At 22.3% G+C, this 22,688-nt stretch overlaps 1 protein-coding gene across 1 annotated transcript; it reads right to left on the minus strand.

Annotated features, from left to right (window-relative positions):
- Positions 1-778: 778 nt before the first annotated feature.
- MRS44_014247 (uncharacterized protein) lies at positions 779-3,083 on the minus strand (the record flags this gene model as incomplete). Its single annotated transcript, XM_065618333.1, has 2 exons — positions 779-2,259; positions 2,534-3,083. The coding sequence occupies 2 exons, from the start codon at positions 3,081-3,083 to the stop codon at positions 779-781; spliced, it is 2,031 nt and encodes a 676-aa protein (XP_065474405.1).
- Between the last annotated feature and the right edge of the window lie 19,605 nt (positions 3,084-22,688).

Raw genomic sequence — 22,688 nt, forward strand, 5'->3', positions numbered from 1 at the left:
AATAGAAGTACCATGTCCTCTTGAAGAATACTGATCTTAGCCTTCCATGTGGCTACCAGCTCTCTTCAACAAAATGCTGGGCGAACAACGTGACGATGTCAAGGAAGCAGTATATGCCCCGAATTCGTTGAACTGATCGCTGGCTTACTAGGAGAAGCCAGTACATGCAACTAAATACATAGCATGCGTGTGCAATGCTCCTTTCAGCCCCAGGCCCCAAGGTCGTCACATGCCCGCGCTTAGCTAACTTTTTTCTCTTTCGAATATACATGTTAATACCGCATGGCCACTAGCACTCAAAACTTCAGTCCAGTTTGTAGTATTGCTGTGGAATGTGACGCTTCCATCACTACTGAAACTGGCATTTCCAAAACATGGGACGATACCATCCTCGAAGAAAGAGGTACAAGGGTTATCTGTAGGAGTAAACTTGATTGCTTTTCCAGTTCGCTTAAAAAATGGGGTTGCAACTGGTTAGGTGGGTTACGAGGGGTGGCGTCGGCGTTGACGTTTGAATCCCGAAAGCATGTCGGAATGGGGGGGTGCCCGCTCTTCGCTGTTAGTGGTCTAGTGCCAAAGTACTCTTAAGTCAACAGAGGTACTCCGTACATGGGTTGCACTAGGAGACCGCAGAGATAGTGCGAGCCAGAGCCGTAGATACTTTACACAGCCGCTAAGGTACATAAGCTTTGCACTGGATGAAACCAATCGTAGACGTACACGGTACGTAGTAGACAGACGAAACTATGTGGGGCACGTTTACAAGTCGCTACGGGGCCTAGACCACCAACACACAGGTCCTTTCCTTTGCATGCTCGTCAATCTTATGGCCTCCTTCGAGCATAACCTGTGCAAGTCCGACCCGTTCATACACCCCAACAGCGCCCTCATCCCCAGCGCCCCAGGATATCTTCTGCAACTCAACCCTCCGCAACTGAACAAGAACGAGCCCGAAGTGCATTTCCTCAATCGGCTCTCTCCACGACCTACGTGTCGCCTCGACTCCGATCAATGGGACAAACAAGTATGGCCCCTCGCGTACTGGCGTTACATCATTCCAGATCTTGATGTAGTACGTTGGCGGCGCCCCGGGTATTGAGATTTCACCGTTAAAGGAGGGGCGATCGTGGTGTGCCTCTAGGACCTCATGGAAGCCTACTTGGCGACCTCGCACATGGGTGTCAAAGTTCATGTGGAAAAGAAGACTGGAAATGCGTAGCGCCATCGTTTGCTGCTGATGGCCGTTGAGAACTCGCCGGACCAGTCGAGGGATCCTTCGGATAACCGACTGTTCCTCCCTCGCAACGCCGAGTGGTCGTATATCGATATCCGCAAGAAATGTCGAGGCTCTTTTATTTACCGGCAGGTCCGCAGGGTGATAGAGGTCTCCATTCACACTTCCCCAAGACCAGGTCGGAGCCCCGGGGACCCTTTTCATGCTTTTAAACAAAGGGGTCCAACACAACCCCTGCCGCAAGATGGGTTTCCACAATCCACAGACACTCTCCCATCCCGTACGATCCTCGAGATCCTGGATAAGCCCCGAAATCGCGACCAACCTATCCGTCCAGTCTGTCAACCTTGTACGGGTGTAGTGATGAAGAATGTCGTCCTCCCAGAAACGTCGGAATGCTTCTCGTTCCTCGTCTGATGGCATGCTGCCCTTGTTGTGCGGTGTAAAGCTGTGGAGGCTAGCCTTAGGAAGACGATCTTCTTCATGCATTCCCAAATCGGACCTGCGGACTTCCCGGCATTCCCAGGCCAAAACAGCGCCAAAGTTCAGGGTTCTTGGAGCCAAGATGCGCTCCTGCAGGACCCATCCTCTGGTGTGTAAGGGGGCGCCATCAAAAAAAACCTGGTGGGCTGCAGATAAACTCCCAACTATGTTTATGTCGTGCTCGTTTTCGTCCGTATAGAGTCGGCAAGGCATGAAGGCTAGAGGATCTCGCTTGGTAAATAGCCCTTCGGCACTGCTCGAGGCGCCCAAGGCCGCAATAGCAAAGTGACAATTGCGGTAAACGTCCCCCATTGAAGCTGCTTCTTTGGCCCAGTCGGCAGGCGAGTCTTGAATAATGCACATGGAATCCACCCATATGTATCTCATGTCGAGTTGCCGAGTGACCCAGACTGCGTCTTGAATCGTCCTGGGCAATCTGGAAATGGATACCCCGCTCTTGAGCTCCTTTTCTGTTGCAGCTGTGAGTTTCAATACTTTGGTTCCTCCCCAGCAGTAACTGAGAGCGATATACAGGGTGCTCGCTGCAAGCCGTCTGGTTGAAATCACGCGAACTGTTGACAACTGCGTGTTTGGTCCGACGTCGATTAACCTCGTTGGCAGGGGCCGGTTTGAGCCAGCCTTTTGTGAACATTTACAGTGGTTGTCGGTGCAGTCCTTAATCCACCTTTGGGCTAATTGAATGATCGAAGCCGACTTTGTGCAAATCGATGCATTCGTTGGAAGCTCGCCTGTATGGTCCCTCTGCCATTTAGACCGTGACGTGGCTCAAAGGGAAAACGTCTTAGTGGTACTGACCTTTCCACCTCGTCAGCCTCAGACGATGGCCATACAGCTTCTCTCTAACTAGAGTTGCATTAGGGTCTCCTGGTTGAGGAATCTCTGTCATCTCGAGGCCCGCCTTTGCGCGTTGCCGGTCAACAAGGCGACCATAGTGGGTGACGCATTGTAGTTGATTCTCATAGAGACCATCCTCTTTGAATCGGCAAACCACTCCGATGGGACCAACTTCTCGGATCCAGAGATCGGGGCTCCGTTCCGGGAAACTCCCCAAGAAGCTCCACCAAATCAGAGTACAGAGGTGGCAGCCGCTTGCATAGGAATCTAGCAAGTCCGTTCCGGAGTCATGGTGTCGGAAATGTGTTTGCAGTAATGGTCGCTCCACAGCCTCGCGCTTTGATAGATTGGTCTGAGCCCAGGAGCGGATTGCTTCGCATTTCAGACAGAGGACCGACGAAACTACAGTGTAATCAGGAGACGTAGGTTCCGCCTCGGAAGAGGTGAGAGGGATGAACTCGCCGTACCAGCCAAAGGGTCGAGGAGGTTGGAGTGTAGGCCGAATCGGCATTTCCAAGGCGGTGGCTTTACGATGGTGTGGTCGAACAACGGACAAGGTCGATGTGGAGTTGGGGGAGGCAGAGGTTCAAAAAGCTTAGCGGCCTCCGAGCACCTTCCAGCTTAAGTACTTATGTCAGCATGCAGGTGGACAAGGGCGGCCAATACCCGGGAACCAGTATAGGCACGGCCGGCCATGTCAATAAGGTCACGTGATATATCTCACGGCCGGCTATATAAATAAGATCTATTATATAAGTTTGCTAAAGTATATAAATAAGAGATCCTCTCTTTTATTTAATAAAGTAATTATAATATATAAAATTAAATATAATAAGTAATTTAATAAGAATCTAGTTATTTAATAAATTATATATTATTTATTAATAATAATTATATATAGTAAATTTAGCTACTTAAGGCTATAAAGTATACTAAGGTAGTAATAATAATATAAGTAAATTAACTTAATATATAAGATAGATAAGGCTAAGATTTTTTTATTAAAAGATATTTTTTATTTTTATATATAATAATATTATTAAAATATCTAATTATAAATAACCTTAGTATTAAAATTAAAATTTATTAAATATCTGTATTTTTATTAATAATATTATAATAATTAAAGCTCTAAGATTAAATTAAAATAATTATTTTATTTTATAGCTAATTAAAAATAATTAATAAGCTTAAGCTATAAGGTATTATAATTATAATATAATACCTTAATTCTTAATTAAGGCTTAGTAGCTTATATATTATATAATTTAACATATTATAACTCTTATAATAGGGATTATATTATCTTAATTAAGTCTTAGTAATTTTAATAATAAGATATTATTTTTACTTAAAGAAATTTACTTAATTAAAAAAATATAAAAACCTTAATTAGACTTAAAATTACCTCTTATTAACTCTAAAACCCCTTATTAACTAGGCTTAATTAATAACTTAGATTAATAAGTTAATTAATTATTATATAATCTATTATATATTCTTAAGTTATATAATATTTTTTTCCCTTTAATTATATATATACCTCGCCGGGCCTTACCTTATGGTATAGATATATAATATTCTTAATTAAGTGCCTTATAGCGATTAATTATATAATACTTAGTTATATAATATTTAATTAAGTTATTATATTATATATACTCCTTATATTAGGTTAGGCTATATAATATAGGCTTAGGTTAATTAGCTATAAGGTAAGTAAGCTAAGTAAGTCTTATAAAAATAATTTATAATATTAATAGTAATTTTAATAATAAGTACTAATAAAGTAATAGCTATAATAGCTATAATAATAAAATAGCCTTAATTAACCTATAGGTTAAGGGTTTTATTCTTAGCTCTTATAACTTTTTATAATTATAAAAGCTATATAAGCTAAAGAAAAAAGGCCTCTAGCTAGGCTTAAATTAGTAGCCTCCTTATAAGTAAGGTAACCTTAACTATAGTATAAGAACTACTATATTATAGAGGTTAGTAGCTTATATATACCTTATTAATAGATATTATATTAGCTCTTATATATTTCGCTATAAATCTTAGTACTTATATAATAGCCTTAAGTATATATTTTTCTCTCTAGGGGGGTTTAATTATTATAAATATATTATTATAAAGATATAAGGTTATAAAATAATAATATATTATATATCTTAAAGGCTTTTTAAGTAATTAATAATAATAAATTAATCTTAATATATACTTATAATAAAGTTATTATATCTTTTAATCTCTTAATAAAATATATTATTATAAGGGGGTAATACTTATAAGTCTTTTATAGCTAATACTTATTATAAGTATAATTATAAGCTTATTAATAATCTAAGTAATAAAATAATTAAGGATTTATATTAAATATATTAATTAAAATAAGTATATATTATAAGTTTAATAAGATATATAATAAATAATTTAAAGGCTATTTTATAGTATTATTACTTTAATATAATGTATTATATATATATATATAATAATTAAGTTTATTTTATATTATATATACTTAGTTATAGCTTTATTTAATTAAGTTATTAAATTATTATAATTATACTTAGAGATTTATACTTTCTTTATTTTTATAGAGATATATATAAATTATATAATATTTTATTTCTTTAAATATTAATAAAAGGATTTCTTATTTTAATATTATTTCTTTTATACTTTAAGATCTTTCTTAATAATATTTTATATTTCTTATATATTATATTACCTTAAGAAAGGTTATTATATTATCTCTATTTTTATATTATATTTACTTTACTTATTCTTAACCTTATTTTAATTAAAATAACTTATTTATTTTATTTTAATTTATTTTTTAATATTTTTTCCCTCTTTATAATATCTCTTTTTTTACTTATAATTAAGGCATTAATTATATTTTATTTTATTATAATATATTAATAACCTTATAGCTTTTTAATTTAATTAATTAATCCTTAAGACTTACTAAGGTTATTATAGCTATAATAAAATATAATATATATAATAAGTATATAAACTAAGTAAGTATATAAACTAAAAATCCCTTAACTTATATCCTCTTTATTTAATTAATTAATTCTTAATTACCTAGGATATTATAATCTAATTATAAAGCTAAAATACTTCTTACCTTTTAGGCCCTTTAAAATAACCTAAAACTAAGCCTCTAATACGCTATAGATATATATATAATTAATTAAATAATATTATATTACTATTAAAATAGCTTTTAATCTTAATATAATTAAGTCCTTAAATTATATAAGTTATTTAACTTAAAAGAAGAGATTTTTATTTATTTTATTTTTAACTTAGATTTATAAGGATTTCCCCCTTAATTATATAATATAAAAGAAATAACTAATTAATTACTTATTAATTATAATATATTACTAATTAATATATATTAGGCTTTAAACTTTATTAAATAATACTTAGAGCTTAAGATATATTTTTTTTATAAATATAATTACTAAAGAGCTAAATATAAAGATATAATTATAATTTATAATTAATTTTAATTTATAATAAATATAATTATAAAATATAATATTTAATTAAATAATATTTATAACTTTAATAAGATTAGCTCTCTTATAAGTATAATTATAAATAAAATAATTATTATAGGCTTAAAAAGATATAAAAAACTAAAATTAATATATTTAGAAATTAAAAATAAATTATAATTATTTAAGTAATTAATATAAAAAGCTAAATAATTTAATTATTTATTATTAATTTAAGCTAATATTATTTTATTAATTAATATTAAAAAAATAACCTCTTAAGTAATTAAGTTATTATAATAACTTAAAATAATTAAATTAATAATAAAATTAATTTTAAATAACTTAAATATTTTAATTAATATATAATTAATTAATTAATTAATTTTTATTATTTTTTACTACTTAATAATTATAAAAATTATTAATTTATTAAATTTAAAAAATATTATAAAAAAATATTTATTTAATTTTATATATTACTTTATTTATTTTATTTATTTTAGCTTTTTAATATTAAGTATTTTAAATTATTTTAAAAAGCTTATAATTAAAAAATAAAGTATTTAATGAAATATTTTATAACTTATATTTTAAAAACTTAGTTTTTCTTAGTCTTTTATATTATATTTAAGGCTATTATAATAAAAAAAAATATTAAGGCTATCTTCAAGGGAATTAAGCTTATTTCTCTTAACCTAGAAATTATAATCTTAAAGCTTAATATATAACTATAGACTTTAATACCTATTAAAGAGAGGACTAAACCTTTTACCTCTTAGGTCTTAAAGACCTTAAAAATTATATATAAGGTAAGATCTTAATTTAAATACCTTAAAAGATAAATTAAAAGGTATTAAAGTAATTCCCTAGAGTTAATCCTTAAAGCTTTATAGTCTCTTATAAAAGAAATAAAGGCTATTATATATAAGGTTATTTTATTTATAGCTAAGATAAAAGACTTTTAAGAGGTAAATAAAATATTAAGTTAATACTAAAGGGTAAAAAAGACTTAATTATAAAAAAAAAAGGTAATAATAATAAAAAAAGAAAAATAATTAATTAATTAAAGAAATATAAATACTTAAGTAATAGTAAAATTATTAAAAAATAATAATTAAGAAAAATTAATATAATTAGGTATTTAATATTATAATATTTATAATAAGCCTAGGTATAATATAAAGACTTATTAGGTAATAATTAAAATATTTAGAGAAAAATATAATAAATAGTTTTAATTAATTAAATAATTTATAGTATTTTTATTATAATTTCTATCTAAGGGAGTAAAAAAAAATAATTTATATATTTACTTAGTTTATATAATATATATAATAAGTAAGTAAACTATCTAAGTAAATAAATTACTTTTCTTAACCCTTATTACTATAAATAAGTATAAAAATACTATAAAGTATCTAATTAATTAAAATTACTTATTATATTTTTCCCTAGATATCTTAATTACTACCTAATATATTCTTATATTATACCTAGGCTTATTATATATATTATATTACTAAATACTTAGTCTAATTAATCTTCCTTAATTATTACTTCTTAATAATTTTATAGCTACTTATATATTTATATTTATTTAATTAATTACTTACCTTATTTAATTTATTATTATTACCCCTCTTTTTAATAATTTAATCCTTTTAGCCCTTTAGCACTAGCTTAATATCTTATTTACTTACTAAAAGTCTTAGTTTTTAGTAATTAATAAAATAACCTTATATATAACTACTTTTATCCCTTTCTTAAGAGACTTTATAGCTATAATAATTAACTTTAGAGAGCTATTATAATACCTCTTAATTTATCTTTTAAGGTATTTAAACTAAGATCTAACCTTAAGTATAGTCTTTAAGGTCTTTAAGACCTAAGGGGTTATAGGGCTAATTACCTCCTTGGTAGGCATTAAAGTCTATAGCTATATATTAAGCTTTAAGATTATATTTTCTAAGTTAAGAGAAATAAGCTTAGCTCCTTTAAAGACTAACCTAATATTTCTTTCTATTATAATAACTTAATATGCGGCATAAAAGGCTAAAAAGAACTTAGTCTTAGAAATATAAATTATAAAATATCTAATTAAATACTTTATTTTTTAATTATAAGCTTATTTAAGTAAATTAAAGTACTTAATATTAAAAGGCTAAAATAAATAAAATAAATAAGGTAATATATAAAATATAATTATTCTTTTTTTTTATAATATTTCTTAAAGTTAATAAAATAATAACTTTTATAGTTATTAAGAATTAAAAAATAATAAAAATTAATTAATTAATTATTTATATATTAATTGAAATATTTTAATTATTTAAGATTAATATTATTATTAATCTAATTATTTTAACTTATTATAATAACTTAATTAGCTAAGAGGTTATTTTCTTAATATTAATTAATAAAGTAATATTAGCTTATATTAATAATAAATAACTAAATCGCCTAGTCTTTTATATTAATTACCTAAATAATTATAATTTATTTCTAATTTCTAGGCTATATTAATTTTAGCTTTTTATACCTATTTATACCTATAATAATTATTTTACTTTAAATTATACCTATTATAAAGCTAATCTTATTAAAATTTTAGATATTATTTAATTAGATATTATATTTTATAATTATATTTACTATAAGCCTAAACTAATTATAAATAATAATTAAATCTTTATATTTAGCTCTTTAGTAATTATATTTATAAAAAAAATATATCTTAAGCTTATAGTATTATATAATAAAGTTATAAGCCTAGCGCTTATTAATAGGTAGCGCATTATAGTTAGTAAGTAGTTAATTAGCTATTTCTTTAATAAAATATTATTATAGGGGAAATCCTCGCGAATCTAGGTTAAAAATAAACTAAATAATAATTTATTTCTCTAGATTAAATAATTAATATAACTTTAGTATAAAATCGCGTCTTAATTACATGCTATTTTATTAGTGATATAAGGTTATATAATTAACCTTATATATATTTATAGCGCATTAGAGGCTTAATTTATAATTATTTTAAAGGGCTTAAAATATAAGAAGTATTCTAGCCTTATAATTTAAGTTAGATATATCTAGTAATTAATAAATTAATTAATTAATTAAAAGGTTAAGTATAAGAGGGAAAAATAATTTACTTACTTAGATAGTTTACTTACTTATTATATATATTACTTATTATATATATTAAGTAAGAAAGCTTAATAAAATAATTACTAAGATAAGACTAAAAAAAAAATTATTAAATTATATACCTTAGGATTAATAAGATTAAAATTTAATTTTTATAATTTTACCTTAAATTAATTATTTAGAGATTTAATTATAAAAGAAATATTTATTAAATTAGACCTTATATAATAGCTTAAAGGGTAATTATATGCCTTTAATATTAGGCTAAGTAATCTCTAGATTATTAATATACTAGGCCTAATTAAAAAGGCTATATTATAGCCTAAAAGAGAAAAAAAGATCCTCTTAAGAATAATAATATAAATAATATATATAAGTTTAAAAATAAGCCTAACTTATTAATAATTAAAAATCTTATATATAAATTAATAATTATTAATTAAAATATTAAGTAAAAAAATACTTATTAATTACTTCTTAAATAATAATAATAAATATAAATATAAAGCTAGCCTCTAGTAATAATTAAACTACTTAGTTTAATATCTTATAAATAAAAATAAAAAATTAAGATCTATAAGTTTATATTAATCTATTAGCTAAAAATAAGCCTAGCCTCGCATTAAATCCTCTTATAAAGCTAGATATATAAAATATAAAGAAGAAAGGCCTAAGGACTAAGGTAATAATTACTAAGGGAACCCCCTTAATATAAGGCTTAAATATTACTCTCTAAGAAGAAAATCCCCTCCTTAGGGCTAATATAAATAATAGCTAGAGGGCTAATAAAATCTTAGATCTCTTAATAATTAATCTCTAGACTTATAATTCTTTATAAACCCTTTATAAATATCTCTTATTTAAATATAAAAATCTTAAAAAAAAAATTATAAAAATTTAAAATTAAATCCTTAAGATAATTAATAAGCCCTTTACTTATTATTATTACTTAACTAATAATATACTTATAGACTAAGTAAAATCCTTATATAAGAAATTCTCTTTAATTATAATAAATAAAAAATAAAAAGCCTAGAAGGTATATAAGAATTACTTAATAAAGCCTTATTAAAGCTACTTAACCTCTTATTAAGCTCTTAATAAATAGATTATAAAGTAATATAATATAATTAATATAATAAGAAATATAAACTTTTAAAAAGCTAAGAAAATAAATTAATAATTCTTAGACCTTCTTAAAGTATTTTATTTATTACTATTTAAGTTATAAATCTTTACTTATAATATAATAAAAAGAAATAATATAAGAGAGAATAAACTTATAATAGCCCTTATAATTATAAATATAAAATAAGCCCTTAGTAACCTTAAAGAATCCCTAAAGAAAGGGAAAGTAATATATAATACCTTTATAGTAGCTAATAGAGATAACTTAGAGGAGGCTCTTAAACTTAGATAATAAAAGGGCCGCCCTAGGGGAACTCTAAGAAGATAAAAAAAAGCCTAAGAAACTAAAGATAAGAGTATATAGCTAATATACCTAATATATAATTACTTATACCTCTTAGTTAATTATTATAATATATTCCCTAAGAAGTAATATAAGAGATATAAATTAAATATATTTTAAGAAAAAATAATAAAAAAAAAGATTTTTCTTAATATTAATAACCTAGCTAATTAGATATAAAAGATTAAGCTAAAAAGATTAGCCTAATTATAACTTATTAGCTCTTATAATTAAGAAATAGCCCTATTGGCTACTAAGTATTACTCTTTAAGAGATAATATATTACTTAACTCTAAGGCTATATTATATATCTTTAGAAATACCTTAAGGCTTAAAAACTTATAAGCTACCTTAGCGGGGGATTTCTTTTAATTAAAAATAAATTAGATATTAATAAATAATTATAAAAATATTATTATTACCTTAAGAAGGGCTAATAACTTAATAAGGAGGTTAAAGCTCTAAGATATTACTTTATATATTAATCTTATTATAAATCTTATTTTTTTTATTAAATTAAAAAAATAACGCTTTTAATAAAATATAAGACTAAATAAGAATTACTTAAGAAAAATAAATAATAACTCTCTTAAAAAAATAAAAAAATTTATAAATAATAAATCTTAAAATATTAAGAGGTAATTTAATAAAGCTAGCTTAATTAAGCTATATTTATAATTAATAAGATAATAATCTTTCCTCTTAAGGTAAAATATAGATATATAACTTATATAATATAAAAACTACTTAAGGGAGATTTTTTTATATAATATTAGCGCTTAAGGCACTTAAGATTAAATATTTTTTAATACCTTATAATTACCTTAAGGGGTATTAAATTAAGGCTAAATAACCCTTAGGGCCTAAAAAGAATTATTATAATTAATTATAATATATATATTATAACTAAGGCTTAGTAAATAATTTAAAAAGCCCTTAGAAAATTAATAAAAAAAATAAAACTAAGGGAATATATTATTATAGACTTTTATTTAATAACTTAAGGCTATAAAGACTATACCTTTATTTAGATCTTTATAAATAAAGCCTTAGGCTACTTTTAAGATTATTATATTATTAATTATTATATAAATATTATTCTCTTAGTAATAAGAGAGTTTTTAAAGCTCCTAGAGGTTTAATATTCCTTAGTAATAAAGGTCTTTAAGTATAATAATAAGATTATAAAAATCTACCCCTAAGTAATTACTTATCTCTAAGAAAGAGAGATATATTATAAGCCTTTTATATTAAATACCTAAGTATAAAATAATAGAGCTAAAAAGATTAAAGTAATTATTATTTAAAAAGATAAAATAATAAAAATAAAAACTAAGCTCTTAAAGTATTTTTAGCTAAAGATAATAAAAGTAATAATATACTTATATAATTATATATTTTTAATTTAAAAAAAAAAAAAATTACTTTATAAAATTTTTTATTTTTAGTATTACTTTAAGAATATATTAAAACTAAACCTCTTATATTTATAAGTATTTAGCTATAAGGTATATACCCTTATAGCTAATACTTAGCTATAATACAATTACTTATAAAAATAAATTTCTTAGGGATAAATAAAATTTCTTATTAGTTATACCTTAAGTAATTTATTTTATATATAAAATTTACTTTATAGAAAAATAATTATAACTTAAGATATTATATTTAATAAGAAGTAATTTTTTAATAGCTAAATTAAGTCTTTAAGAGATAATTTCTTTAAAAAAGACCTTAAAGTAATTTAAAGATAGATTTAAAAGCTTATAGTAAAGTAAAAAGTATTAAGCTAATAGGCTATATAAGCCTTAGATAAAGAGCTAAATAAGATTAATAAATTAAAGTATAATAAAAAGAGAAAGGTACCTTAAGACCCCCCTTTAAAACTAATAAAAGAATTATATAAAGAGAGACCTCTTAAATTAAGAAAATATATATTAATTAAGTTTAAAATCCTTTCTATATTACTTAACTCCCCGCTAATAATATTTATTTATACCTAGGCTATTAGCCTAAATATAAAAAGGCATAATAAGGAGGATATATATAAAGAAGGTAAAAGTATTCCCGGCGAAATATATATAAACCTCCCCTTTAATATTATATTCCTCTTAGGGACCCTCTAATCCTTAAAGTATTATAAGAATACTTATTAAAAAGTATTTAAAGGCCTAGTTAGCCTTAATTTATTATTACTAGGAAGAAATATAACTTACCTTTTAAATATAAGTATATAAAAAGCCCCTAGGAGTAATATAAAAAGTTTTATATTTATTAATAAAAAGTAATTTAATATTAATATATATTAAAAGCTATTAAAGTAATTTCTTAGCTTATATATAAATATAAAGAGTTATTTATATTAAGATATAATTTATAAAGCTAAAGAGGTATACTTTTAAAGCTATAAGTAATTAAACTTATAAATAAAAATCCTAAGGCTAATAATAAGAGGCTATAAGGTCTTAGGGTATTATTAGGTATATATTTATAAATTAGATAAATATAATAAATTCCTTAAGGTTAAGATATATCTTATAGTTTATAGAGATTAATAAATAAAAAATAATTAAGATATATATATAGCTATACTTATAGGTATATTATTTAAAACCCTAGTAGTTATTATTAATTACTTTAATTATAAGATATTATAATATAATATAATTAATACTTTTATATATATTTTACTTAATAAAGATATTTTTATAGAGATATTAAAAGGGTATTAAAAATTAAATAAAGTATTAAAGCTTTAAAAAGCCTTATATAAACTAAGAAGGTCCCTTTTATTATAATAATATTACTTTAAGAAAGGTCTTTTAAGTAATAATATAAAGAAAATATTAGGCAAGGATTATTATTAAATAATTAATAATATTATTTTATTTTTTTATATAAATAATTATATCTTATATTTTTTAAAATATAAATAAGAAAAAGTAATAATATTAATAAAAAATTTATAAGAATTATATTACCTTAAGGGAAAAACACCCCTTTATTAATTCCTAAGGATAAAAATTATATAAGACTAAGAGAGCTATTAGCTATAGCTCTCTTAAGCTATTTATATTAATAAGATATATTATCTTTTCCTTAATACCTTACCTTAATTTAAAATAATTATTTTAATAATATAAAAAAAACTCTTTTCTTATAATAAATTAATATCCCTAAGAAGTATTAACTTATATCTAAGAAAAATAAATATAATTATATATATTATAATAATAACTTAATTAAATATTACCTTTATTATAAAAAGGCTTATAAGATTTAATTAAAACCTAGGCCCCTAATATTATTAGGCTATTAATTAAGTCTTATAATATTTACTTTAGACTAGGGATTATATCTTTAGCTTTAAAGTAAATTAAAGATCTAAGGAGGATATACTCTTTATAGCTATTAATATAAGCTTTATTAATAATATAAAAGACTAAAAGAGCTTTTAAGTATTTATTATAAGGTTATTTAGAGAAATAATTACTTAAAAAGTAAATAAATAAAATATAATTATTATATTTATTATAAAGATAAAGCTTTTAGCTCTCTTATAAGCTATTAAGAAGGGTATCTTTATAAGCTAATTATTAATTACCCTAGGAGTTAACTTTATAAAGCTAATAGCTTAGTAAGGCTTAATAATATTAATTAAAATTATAATTTAATATAATAATTAATAGATAATTTACTTTATTAAGGTAAAGCTTATTTAATTATATATAAAGCTTTATTATATAAATATATATAATTATTAACTAAGGTAAGAAATTAAAAAAAAAGAATTAAAATAAAATATATTCCCTTAAATAAGCTTATTATTAATAGCCTAATAAAGGTTCTCTTATTAAATAAATTTAGATAATCTTATATTTAACTTAGCCTAAAAGATATCTTAGTAAGGCTATAATAAAAAAAGAACTAAGAGCTATTTAATTAATAAAAAGAAAAAAATATATAATTATATAATACCTTTATTAAAGCCCTTAAATAAGAGCCTAAGTAAAGAAATAAAAAGTTAAATTATTAGATTATTAGCCTTAAAGGCCCTAATAAGAAAAATTATATAATTATATGCCTTTAATAGGAATAAGTAAATTAAAGCTTAAAAGGGGCTATTAGAATTAGGTTATTAAGAAAAGAGATATTAAGTAAGTAAATAAAAGGTATAAGATATATTATAAGTTTATTATAAAAAAAATATAAGGCTTATCTATATTAATAATAATTAAAGCTAGTAATAAAATAAACTTCTCTTAGTAAAGCTAAAGGCTTATAATATTAAAAGACCCTAGGCCTAGAGAAAAAAAGATAATAAATATAAAGAAAAGGTTAAGAAAATAGGCATAGGTAGCTTAGTTATTATTAAATAAATTACTACTTAAGGAATTATTATTATTATTAGTAATATATTACTACTAAGAGAAATAGCCTCTAAGAGCTAGCCCTAAGGTAATTTACTTATAAATATTATAAACTAAAGGTTTCTTAATATATAAGATAATATAATTAGGGGCTAAGTTATTATAATAAGAAGATAAAAGCTATAAAAAATTAATACTAATACCTAAAGCTAGCTTATTAATATTAATCTCCCTAGGATAAAAGGTATTTTTATAATTATTAAGCTATAAGATAGCCTCCTTAAGAGTATAAATAAGGGAATTATTAAAAGTATATAAGGGTATAATAATTATTATATAAGATTAAATCTTAGATAAAGAAAGCTTAGTGCTTATTTATAAGATATATAAGTTAGTTATAGAGACTTAAAGGAAAAAAAAAGATATATATTAATTATAAAAAAAAAAGGGTTAATAATTACTAAGAGGAGGTAAGCTCTTAGAGTATTATCTTATCCTTTAAGGTAGCTCTAATAAAGGCATTTAGAGCTAGCTTAGTTAAGCGCTTAAGGATTAAGTTCTAAGTAAAACTATAATTAACTAAGGTAATAGCTATTTACCTAACTTAATAATAAGACTAATTACTATCTAAGTTATTATATTACTACTAGAAGTCTTTTATAGCTATTTAATAAGCCTAAGCTATGCCTAGAAGCTTTAAGGGTATTTATAAGAGATTAATAAAAATAAAAAAAAATAAAAATCTTAGTTATTTATTATATTATACCCCTTATAGTTATAATTATAAAAAATATAAGTTTTAAGCTTATTATTAATTATATATAATAAGGTAAGATCTTAGTAAGCCTAAGTAATATAATAGAAATATAATACCTTATTAATTATATAATTAATAAAGGTATAATTAAGGTTATAAAGGAAATAAGCTAGCTTAATAATATATATTATAAAAAGAGATATAATAAAAGATAATATTAATATTTAAATAAAAAAATAAAATAAAAAGAGGTTATATCTAATTAGAAATTAACTCTTATAATATTAAAGCTACTTAGGCTTAAGTATTTTAAGCTCTTAATAAGGATTAAAATAAATAAGTTATTATAGATATAAAAGAAATAAAAGTAATTCTATCTATACTTAAGTAATATAAAGACCTAAGAAAATATATAAAGATATCTAGGCTTTAATTAAAGGCTATCTTAATAAAAGAAGCTATTTTAAGATAACCTTAGTAGTATTAAGGTAATGCCTTTATATTAAAGAGGCATATTAGATTAGACCCTATATAATAGCTTAGAGGGTAATTATATGCCTTTAATATTAGGCTAGGTAATCTCTAGATTATTAATATATTAGGCCTAATTAAAAAGGCTATATTATAGTCTAAAAGGAAAAGAGGGGATTCCCTTAAGAATAATAATACAAGTAATATATATAGGTTTAAGGATAAGCCTAACTTATTAATAATATTATATATATGAGATATACTTATTATATTTTCTTATATATTAATTACCTTAATTATTAATATAACTTAGTTATATTTAATATCTTAAGTATATTATTAGATATATTTTATATTTAAAATAATATTAATATCTCTTTTATTAATATAAATTAATATAATTAATTTATTTCTCTCTAAGACTTATATAATTATTATATATTAATAGTTTTTATTTAGAGGATTACTTATATTACTTTAAATAATATTAAATATAATAATTATATAAGTAACTCTTATTAATAATTATTAATAAGTCTTACTTATTAATTACTTATTTATATTTATTATACTAGCTTAAAATAACCCTAATAGTAATAAAAAAATAAATAAAATATCTAGCTTTAATAGTAATAATAAGACTAAGTAGCTTAGAGCTTAGATTATTACTATAAATATAAAGATAGATATCCTCTAAGAGATTATAAAGAAAATAGCTAATTCTTAGTATAATTAAAATATATAATACTTAAATAATATTTAAATAGTTAATAACCTTATTATTATTATAATAAGAGGTAAAGATATAAAAGAAATCCTTAAGCTAAACTTATTAAAGCCCTTTAATAAAATTACTTATAAATTACTAATATTTCTTACTTTGCTAAGGACCTTTATATAATATTATTTAATATAATATATTATAAAAACTAATTCGGTTTAATATATTATAAAATAATTAACTAAGTATAATATTATATAATATATATTTACCCTAAGGAAATATCTTATAATCCTATTTATTAGCCTTTTATTATAAATTAATAATATTTACTTAAATTATAATACTTTTAGAGCTATATTTTAATAAGCTTTTAAAATAATTAATAAGAAAAAATAAGCTAAAAAAGATATTAAAACCCTTAAATAAACCTAATTAATATCTAAATATAAAATAAAATACTTTTAATTTACCTTAAAGCTTAATTAAGACTAAGAACCCTTAATATTATTTTTTTTTAATAAACTTAAGAAAAAAGTCTAAGTAAAACTCTATAAGGAAAAATAACTTAATAATCTTATTAATTATATTAATAAAGTAATTAAGATTAATAAATAATAATTCTTTTAAAAGAAATTATAAAACTTTAAGTTTTATAATAATAAAGCTAATATCTTATATTTTAATATTAATTATAAGAAAAAATAATAATATAATATTTTATATTTTAATATTAATTATAAGAAAAAATAATAGTATAATATCTTATATAATATTAACTTAAGGCTTATAAAATTAAGGGCTACTTAGTAAAGACTAAAGGATATTAAATATTATTATTATTATAAAAAAGATTATAAGGCTAATAAATATAAAAAGAAGTATAAGATATCTAAGAAGGGTATTATTAATTAAAGTTATAATAGCCCCTCTTAGAAAATAAAAAATAAGTAAAAACTACTTAAGTAAATATAAAACTATAAACTATTATATATTGAGTTAGGGCTAGGGCGAGCCTGTTAGTCACGTGCTTGATCACGTGACCACTTGATCAAAAGAGGCATCTTCCGCCGCAGCTCTTAGCTAGGCATCCTTTTCATCTTAACCTTCTAATTTACCTCTTTTTTAACTGCTTATTAAGCAGCCCTCGCAGCCTTGATTGGCTGTGGGTGGTCTGTGTGTTGTTATTCCTCCACCGTTAAAATATATTATTAAAATACTTAAAATAATATAATAAGAGTATAATAAGATAAGATTATAACTAAGGGAAGTTATAATACCTTATTAAGCTATTTATTTAATAAAAGAATATATAAAAAATAATTATATAATTAATAATATTATAAAGAAATAATATTATAAATTAATTAAACTCTTAAAAGCTTATTAATTATACCTTATAGACTTATATAAATAAGAGCTTTTTTTAAAATTAAGCTATATAAGAAAGAAAATAATTACTTAATTATAATAAATTATTACTATTACTTAATAATACTTATATTATAAAGTTATTAAATATAGCTAATACTTAAAAAGTATATAAGCTTAATAAGAACTTAAGAAAATCTAAGCCTAATAATATTAAAACAACTTATATATTATATTATAAGAAAATAATTATAAAATCCTTATTAACTTAGAAATTAATTTAAATTATTAAATATATTTTATAAATTAATATATTTAACTAACTTAAAAATAATAAAATATAAATAATATAAAAAATATCTATATATAAGCTTATTATAAAGAGATTATTATAAACCCTTAATATTTAGAATTATAACTTAATTTATAAGATAATCCTTATATTATATTAATATACCCTTAATATAAAAAAATCTTATAAGTTTAATATAAAGACTAATATATATAATAAGTAAGTAATATAAATAAGTAAGTAATATACCTATACTATGTACTAAAACTATAAATTTTAAAGCTTAATAAAAAACCGCAATAAAATAAGTATAAGCCTAAAAGAAGCATTTTTATAAACCTAATTTATTAAAGAAATAAAATATACTAACTATAGCTAGATTAAAACGCTTTATAACTCTTCTTAGGGATTTTTAAAAAGAGATCTTATATATTTCTTAGTAAGGTAAATATAATATAAAATAATAAGGGTAAATAATTAATTAATAATAATAAAAATCTAGCTAAAGAAAGAGCCTAAAAGCTATTTATTTTTTATTAATTATTATAAAAATAATAATAATAATTAGAGGTATCTTAGCCTTTAACCCTTTTCTATATATAAGAAATTACTTAATAGCCTAAAATAGCTTAATACCTTTTTCCTTTAACTTATAGCTTCCTATAAGGCTTTAATACTTATCTTTATAGCTCTTAAGAAGCCTTATAAAGAAAACCCTTTAATTATTCTTTATATTATTTTTTACTTAGCTCCTTATTATTCTTATAACTCTTATTTATCTTAAATTAATTAATTAATTATCCCTATTTTTTTATTATTTTTTTATTTTCTTATCTTAGCTTTCCTTTATTATTATAATAAGTATTTATAGCTAAGTAATAATAGCTAAGATCTTATTTTATTATAAAGGTCTTATTAGGCTATTTAGAATATAAGTTATATAGGTATTAATTAATAATTATTATATAAGTTAGTTATATACCTTGCTAAGCTAATCCTTTTCTCTTAGTTTAATTAATATAATTTATATAATTAGCCTAGTTAGCCTTCTTTTTAATATTAATTTTTTATTACTCTTATAATCTAAGTAAATAAAGTTCTTAGCCCTATAGATATTAGGTCTTTCTTTAATAATATAAGACTACTTATTTTTAGCCTTACCTTAGTTATATTTATTTATTATTTAATTAAGCGCTCCTAATATCTTTTGCTCCTTAGTTAGGTTATTTATGCCCTCTAAAGAAAAAAGATTTTAGGAATACTAATATTTAAACCTATTATCTAATAAAGGCTATAATCGCTTTAAAATCCCTAGGGATAACTTTTTAAGAGGCCTACTTAGGGTCTAAGGTTAACTTATCTTATTAAGGGGCACTAAGGTAAAAGACTTAGCCCTTTTATTTATTAATTTTTTTTTTCTTATTAAAATTATTTATATTTAATAAAATAATTTCTTTTTTTAATAAATAAATATATTATTTTTAATTTTTATTTCTTAGTTATTATATTATTTAATTAATTAAATAAATAAATTAAGGAAAATAACTCTAGAGATTAAAATTATAAAAGGCCTTAGGCCTAATAAGAGCTTTCTTTTATTAATAAGAATAATCTAAGGGGCTAAAATTAAGTAGTAGGTTTATTAATTACTAATATAGCTAATACCTCTTATATTTACTAATATATATCCTCCTTAATTAATATAAAGCTAATCCTTAAATACTTCTTAAGATATTTTAGCTAATTAATAATTAATCTTATTTATATATAAGTATTAGCGCTTTAAGGTAAGTTTATTATTTTTATTTCTATATTTAAAAAATTTATTTTTAATTTTAATCTTATTTATAATTATAATCTAATAAATACCTTAAACCTTATTTAGATTATTATTATATATAATATCTCTAGGCTTTTTTCTCTTAATCTAAGAGTTTAATAATTAGTCTTAAACTAATAAATTAAATAGTTTTAAGGGTATTTTTTTATTTCTATTAATATTTAAGGTTATTAAAGGGTAAATTATAATAAGCTTATTATTAGTTCCTCTTATTAGCCCTCTAAGAGTTTAAAAAAGGCAAAGTATACTAAGGAGGCTATACTCTTAGGTTCCTTATTATAAGGTTAAAGAGATAAAATAGAAATTAAAGTAATATAGTTAATTAGCTAAAGAGAGATATTTTTATTAAGTTAAGGATATATTTTTTATTTAGACCTTTTAATTATATAATAAGGTATTAAAATAATATAAATTACTTTTAATTTTATTTTATATAAATATAATAAAGTATTTATTATATATATATCTAAAAAAGCCTATAAAGAATCCTTTCTTATAATAGGCTTTATATTACTTTTAAGCCCCTTTAAATCTTATATTAATATAAGTTTAAATTCTCTTATAGCTATTAAGGAAAAATAATATAAGTTACTTTTAATTAGAGTTATATTTTAGTATTTTCCCCTTAATCTTAATTTTAAAGTAAATAATAATTATAACCTTTTTAAGCTTATTCCTAAGTATTTATAATATAATTAAGATTAAGTTATTAAGAAGTATTATATTATCTTTTTTTAGGTCTTAGTATATATATTAGAGGTATTATATATATTTTACTTATATTACTTTATAAGTAAGGTTATTAAAGTAATACCTTTAAAGCCTATTTTTTTTAAGCTTTAATTTAATTAAAAGATTATTATTTAAAGTATTAAGATATTTAAAGGTTATTAGGTCTTAATAATCTTATTTATCCCGCGGCTAAAAGAAAAGTAATTATTTAAAATTATATAGCTCTTTAATTATATCTAAGAAGTCTTTATATTTCTTAAGGAAATTTCTTATTTCTTTAAAGTAATTAACTTAGGCTATTAAATAAGCTATTGTCCTTTTTTCTATAAATTATATATAATTAATAAAGGCAAAGAAAATAATTAGTTATATAAGTAGAGGTATCTTAAGGGTTTAAGATATACTTAAAGGTATAAGGTTATTATTATTTAAAAGTCTTTTATTACTTAGTATTTAATATTTATAATATATAGCTATAATATTATATTATTTTACTTAATTAAATAAAAAAAGATTAATTATTTTTTATACTTATTAGCTTATAAAAGGAAAAAGTTAATTTTAGAAATAATTATTAATTTATATTAATTAGGCTATTATTAAATAAAGGCTCTTATTTTCTTAAGGAAAAAAGATATATATTTTATAAATAAATAAAAAAGAGGCTTTATATTTTAATTAAATAATTAATATAAGTAATTATAAATAATAAGGCTTTATATCTTTATATTTTAAGGGAAATAAATATAAAATTAATTTATATATAGAGTATAAAAGAAGGTAAGTTTATTATTTTTCTCTTAAGAAGCTAATTAGTTTCTTTAATATATATAAGAAATAATTATAAATTATAACCTCTTATATAAAGGTTACTTAAATATATTACTTTTCTTTTTTTATATATTTTCGCCTTATATATATATAACTTCTATATACTCCTTATTTTTTTATTTTCTTTCTTTTAATTTTACTTCTTTTTTTTATACTTTTTAATTAATTAATTTATTATATCTATATAAACTCTTTTTAAGATTTTTATTAATAAGTAATAAAATATCCTCTTAAATATCTAAGTTATTACCTATTCTTAAATTTCTTATATTAACTTCTAGAAAGATATCTCTTCTTAATAAAATAATTATAGTAGATTTAAGGTAACTCTTATAAATACCTAGACTATTAACCTTCTTAAGGCTTATTTTTATATTTTTTTTACCCTTAAGTCTCTCTCTAATTAAATAATTAAATAAGTCTATAAGTACCTTAAGGTTTAGATTTACTCTTACTTTACCCTTAATTAAAATAGCTTCTTATTATATATTAAGCTCGCTTTTAATAACTCTAGTAAAAAAAACCTAAAGGCTATTATAAAATACTTTTTTAAGTATTATAGCGCTTTTAATATAATTATAAGAAAGCTTATTTT

Source organism: Fusarium solani (assembly GCF_023522795.1).
Source record: "Fusarium solani strain SB1 chromosome Unknown bctg00000010, whole genome shotgun sequence".
Classification (NCBI taxonomy): Eukaryota; Fungi; Ascomycota; class Sordariomycetes; order Hypocreales; family Nectriaceae; genus Fusarium; species Fusarium solani.